The sequence below is a fragment of the Bubalus bubalis genome, chromosome 24 (assembly GCF_019923935.1).
Source record: "Bubalus bubalis isolate 160015118507 breed Murrah chromosome 24, NDDB_SH_1, whole genome shotgun sequence".
Lineage (NCBI taxonomy): Eukaryota > Metazoa > Chordata > Mammalia > Artiodactyla > Bovidae > Bubalus > Bubalus bubalis.
This window is the reverse complement of record NC_059180.1, coordinates 25,320,789-25,326,788: the sequence shown is the minus strand read 5'-3', so window position 1 is coordinate 25,326,788 and position 6,000 is coordinate 25,320,789. Positions and strand designations below refer to the sequence as shown.

Here is a 6,000-nt window from a genome sequence, read left to right as displayed (position 1 = left end):
TGCAGTGATTTTGGAGCTCCCCAAAATAAAGTCTGACACTGTTTCCACTGTTTCCCCATCTATTTCCCATGAAGTGTTGGGACCACATGCCATGACCTTAGTTTTCTGAATGTTGAGCTTTAAGCCAACTTTTTCACTCTCCTCTTTCACCTTCATCAAGAGGCTTTTTTTTAGTTCCTCTTCACTTTCTGCCATAAGGGTGGTATCGTCTGCATAGCTGAGGTTATTGATATTTCTCCCGGCAATCTTGATTCCAGCTTGTGCTTCTTCCAGCCCAGCGTTTCTCATGATGTACCCTGCATATAAGTTACATAAGCAGTGTGACAATATACAGCCTTGACATACTTCTTTTCCTATTTGGAACCAGTCTGTTGTTCCATGTCCAGTTCTGACTGTTGCTTCCTGACCTGCATATAGGTTTCTCAAGAGGCAGGTCAGGTGGTCTGGTGTTCCCATCTCTTGAAGAATTTTCCACAGTTTATTATTATTCCCTAATTCAATCCTCAAAAATAAAAGTGAATTCAGTTATTTTTTCATTTTAAAAACGAGGGTACTTTATCTCAGAAAGGTAAGGAAACCTGTAAAAACTTATGCAACTAAGCAAGTTAGAAAGCCACTCTATAGTCCCAAGCACATCCCATGTATTGGAAAGAAAATATACCAAATGAAATTTACTAATAAAGTAACACCCTATATAAAGAAGACACATTAAAAAGTTCTATCTTCCTAGAGATCAGACCTTGCTGTGCCATCCCTTTAATTCTTTTCTTCTGCTCTGCTCTTCTTAGTCTCTCAGCCGTATCCAACTCTTTGCAACCCCATGGACTGTATGTGGCCCACCAGGCTCCTGACTATGGGGATTCTCCAGGCAAGACTACTGGAATGGGTTGCCATGCCCTCCTCCAGGGGATCTTCCCAACCCAGGTATCGAAACCAGGTCTCCCACATTGCAGGCAGATTCTTTACTGACTGAACCTCCAGGAAAGCCCTCTCCAATACTTACTCAAGTGAGTATCTGCAATCAGACATGAGGCTGCAGAAATTTACTTTGCTAACAGAGTTAATACAAATTAAAGACCTGTGTAACTGGATTCTTCTCTACTGGGATGAGAATATTTTGTGAATGCAAGGAAGTGCAAGGCTGTCTTGATAAAGAACAAGAACCTGAAGCTGGGGTGGGGGGTTGGAAGGGAGGTTTTAAGGTGGGGGGATATATGTATACTTATGGTTGATTCACGTTGTTTAATGGCAGAAACCTACACAACAGTGTAAAGCAACTATCCTCCAATTAAAAATTAAAAAAAAATAATATTGAACTTTTAATAAATAAATGCATTTTATGTAAAAACAACAAAAAAAAAACAACAAAAAAACAAAAAAAAAACCTGAAGCCAAATGGGGTAGAACAGAGAAAAGAGAAATGTTTGCATGGACTTTCAAAATTCCAACTCCCAGTGTTTATAATGAGGTGTGTGGGGTCAGGGAGTGGATAGTGCCTGAAAACTAAGTATCCAGCACTGGTAAATGATTATGAAAGTATACAATGACATATGGAAGAATGCCATGTACTCATAAAAAAGAATGGGTAGCTACTCTTCAAGATCTTCAAGATATTATTAAGGAGGAAAAAAGGAGATGCTCAGAAATAAATAAATATCATGCATACAACTATAGATACATATCTGCTTGAATATATATTATATAATTTTCTGGGAGAATAAAATTCCTCTGGGAGGTGGGATAGGGAATGCTTGAAATAACTATGTCTTTTAAGTTTAAAACACACACACATACATCCCTCCTTGGCTTAAAAGAGAGTCTTAATAGCACTCATTTGATGATTTTCTAAAATTAAATCTATCTTCTCTCTGATTCTAGGAAAAGGCAAAGAGTAACATTACAAACTGTTATAGTTTTCTATGGTCATTAGATTACTGACAAGACCCCCTCCAATCACACACAATCACATTTTAAAACCTTCAAGATACAGTTTAATCAGTAGTTTTAATGCACATTTGTTAGAGAGAGCTGCACTTTAACAATTATACAGACATCTCCTGCAGTTATTAAAATTATCAAAATATTAAAAAATTCAAGTATGAAGTATGCAAATTAGCAGCATTTACCTAAGATGAATATATTAGCATATTTCAGTATAGTAACAGGGAAAGAAAACAGAGCTTCCAACACACACATACACAAACACACACACGCTGCACAGAATACTTGACTGTTCTCAGAAGCATGCTGAAGGCAAGAATGCGCTACATATAAATTCTTTAGGCAAAAATGCCAACAATTTAGAATTTTTTAAGTGAGGATGGAATGAACTTTCATTTGTTCAAAATTCCATACTAGTTATTAGACTGAAATATTCATAAACCTTAAAAAGGTATGAAAAGCTTAAAAAGCTCATCAGTTTTATAGTTTTTAAAAATACCCTGTGTTAATACTAACTGTAGAAGAGCAAAAAAAAAAAAAGTCTGGCAAAGGGACAAGTAGATAGACTTGTGTTAACTATGGTGAGCTTGCTTTGTTTCTAAGAGCAAGGAGTGAATCATTTTTGAGTAATGGGAGAGTCCTGGGGGTGGGAAATAGTCTTTATAACAGCAGCTTTCTAAAACCTGCACCCACCTTTACATGCCAGGCAAACCCAAGGAAAGGTTTAATGAGCCAGTGAAAGGAAGGAAAACATGAGAAGGAGGGCACAGACAGTCCATTACAAAACTACAGTACTTTGGAAAAGATTCTGAAGGTATTAGAATGAAAACTGATTAAACTATAATCAAGGCTTATGTGAAAGGGTTTAAAGCTATTAATTTCAGGTAAGCTTATACTGAGGTATTCATTGCATAAGGTTTTTATGGTAACAGAAGTCTTAAGAGATATCTACATATTTTGTAAAATGAAATTAAAAATTTTAAGCACAAGAAAAACAAGAGCCCTTAAAACTATGCATACGTACATTTAAAAGCTCCAGCATTCGGTCTGGTTGGGTACACTGCCAAAGGCTGGCCTGATGCTGCAGCCCACGTGCCCCCAACACTCAAACACTCAACAGCCCCTTCCAGCCTGGCTCCGAATCGTGAAGTGACATTCAGAGAGCTCAGTGCAGGAAGGGACGCGGCCTTTGGCAGAGCGAGATGCACTCTGCCTCTTAATCTTGATGGCACAGAACCCTCTGCCAAATCTCCAAACCCAGGACCAGAAGGGAATGGAAGGTTGTGACTATCCAGGCCCTTAAAGCAGCTTCCCCTGAGTAATGAGGCTGCAGCAACATGCCCAGGAAGCTATGAAATCCAGGCTACCAAGCTGTGGCTGCTCCCCCATCACGGGCTCAATCCAAGGCCCTCGGGGCCTTCCTTATTCACACGGCAGGAAGGGCTTTTCTCTGTCATACAGTATTACTCTCATATTACATATTACCACATTACTGAAATTACATAACCATCCTCTCCATGCTCCACCACCTGTTTCAAACATCATGATTCCAGGGTTTCTGCATTTTAAGTATACAGAACCATTCACAAGAGTCACTGCTTCTTAAGGGAACACCTCTCAGCCTAAACCCCCAAAACCTGGTTCAAAAGAACGAACCCAGGCTCATGGACTGATGACCTCCACAGTTAACTTTAAAAGACGATACAAGTGAGCTTGTAAAAACATGAGTGGTCTCTCCTCAATTTCAGTTGAAAAGCTTCAAAGTCAGTGTTTTGGTTAAGTTGCCCCTGAGCTGCTGGGTTACAGGCAGAAGACATGGTTTTGAATCTGCTTTACTAATGCCCTAAGGACAGGGACCTGTTAATGTAAACACGGCCACTGGAGCTGCACGTATGGAGCCACTTTCAGGAAAGGCCCAAACTCCAGAAAAATGTATTTTAAAATTTCCGCTAAAATCCCCGACAGATATTGTAGGCTGGTAGGTCACCAGGCCAGCCTGTAAGCCACAGGCGGCAGCATCTCCCCGTCAGTCTAGCCGGTTCCTCAGATCCCTCTGGGCTTCTGTGAGTTTCTGGATTAGATAACGCTTGTCACGACTTTCCTAAAAACAGAGATAGGTTCAACAGCACAGTCAATATATTTGGAAACAAATATTATTTCAACCCAAGAAATTACCTATCAGATTCAAGGCCAAGGATCCAAACTACTGGACCTCCAGTGACCTCCAAACTGTGTCTTTCATTCTTGCCCCCCAGACCCCCCTACCCCAGCCCCCAGTTCACAAAGCAGCCTTGTAAAAATGTTCTTTTAAAAATGAACATCACAAAAAAAAAAAAAAATGAACATCAGACTTGGACAACACCCTCCAGTGGCTTCTTATCACACTCAGAATTAAACCCAGACTTCTCACCAGCACCCTCAACCAGTGCTGTGACTCAAGCTTGCCTTGCCTTTCCCATCATGCACCCTCCGTGCAGACTGCCCTTCCTCCTGGGCCCAGACCTCGCTGTTGTCTCTGCCTGTTACTCTCATACCCAAGACCTCCCATAACTGCCTCCTTCTCATCATTCAAGTCTTGGCTCCATCGTCACTTCCTGCTGAAATGGCTGCTATCTCAGCAGCAGATGGTCCACCAGGCACCCTCTAACTAGCTCATCTACGCCATCCTTACAGCAGTTATCGCAATCGGAATGTATCTTTTTCCTTTAGCCACTGAGCAGTCTGTCTCCTTTCTTCACCTCTGCATCCCAGCACAGTATGAGGATGGAGCCTGAAGGCAGAGTTCTGGGGGAGTGGTGATGCAGTGTCCCACTCTCTCTCCCTGGGAGAAGCTCCCCATTCCTTTCCGTGTCCTGCCATAAACATCCCTGGCCCTGACACCCGGGACCGGAGCTTTCTTACCAGGTTCAGCTGCTCTCGGAGCTGGACGACCACCCGCTTGTGTGCTCCGGCTAGGGCGATGAAGTAAAACATAATGAGGCTGCAACATAAGGCGAGAAGTCACTAGGGAGTTTGTACCATCTGAAGGCCACTGCAAAACGACCCAACCCACTTGGCCTGGAACAGTTTTACTTTTGTTTGAACAGAAGAAAAAAAGAAAACCCACACCTCTCCCAAGCAGAGAGCATCAGAAATAGCCAGAGAGGTTTTATTTGGCAATGGCAGCAGAGACCGATTCCTACCTTGCTTTCTAAGTTAATACTAAAGCTCTTGAATCTCCGCTGGCACACACAGGAGAGGGGAGCGAGGAGGAGATGGGCCAGAAGCTCAGCTCAACACAGAATAAAGTGACTGTGGATGATCACTGTGGAGCCTCTCTGGCCTCAGCCCCCTCATCTGTAAAATGGGGATAACAGAGTAAAACCCAGTGATAACAAGCCTAACATAATACAATTCTGAATAAAAGCAACTGGCAATTTCTCCTGTTTTCTGTGCAGCCCCAGACCTCAGTTATGGGTGGTTGAAATTATTATCTTTGAGAAGACAGACAAGTGAAGTGAAGGGCAAGTGCCCAGGTAAACAGCAGGCAACATCATCCATGAAGGGGAGGTGGCTGCCTGTTTAATCTCCCCAGAGAAGGCTGAGGAAGTGAGGGCCACTGGAATCAGGGATGTCAGTCTTCTCTTCTGGAAGTCCCCATGGCCAAGGTCAAGAGTGACCCCCAATGATGTGGAAGCCAGATCAGGTAACCACCCCAGATGGCAGCAGCCAGACCACAGCTGGAGTGAACCAACAATGATGGAGCCACTGGATTCCAGGATCCGAGGAATTCCAGGCTAATGGGCTACAACTCCCACATCATTGTATTAACATTAAAGGTATCTTACCTTTAACAAATAAATTTTTTAACCCTTTTCTTGCATCATTGTGGGATTTTACTGTAGTAATATCTACCTCATAGGATAACCGATGACTGCAGGAGTTAGAACAGGTAAGCTACAATCAACTCGGTGATTTGTGGTAGTTCTATAGTTTCCAGGAAACTGAACCAGTGAATTCTGAAACAATGGTCCCAAAGGAAATACAGAACAGGTTCCTTTATGCCTCTGGTCACAACAT

The 6,000-nt window shown here is 42.3% G+C and overlaps 1 protein-coding gene across 2 annotated transcripts in view; it reads right to left on the bottom strand.

The window, feature by feature from the left end:
* Positions 1-1,968: 1,968 nt before the first annotated feature.
* TMC7 (transmembrane channel like 7) overlaps positions 1,969-6,000 on the bottom strand; it is a 58,471-nt gene continuing 54,439 nt past the window's right edge. For both annotated transcript variants that reach the window (XM_006073936.4, XM_006073937.4), the window contains exons 15-16: positions 4,843-4,921; positions 1,969-4,042 (exon numbers count right to left, since the gene is read on the bottom strand). In XM_006073936.4, coding sequence (XP_006073998.2) covers positions 3,968-4,042; positions 4,843-4,921 — 154 coding nt within the window. In that variant the 3' untranslated portion in view covers positions 1,969-3,967. The remainder of the gene's footprint in view (positions 4,043-4,842; positions 4,922-6,000) is intronic.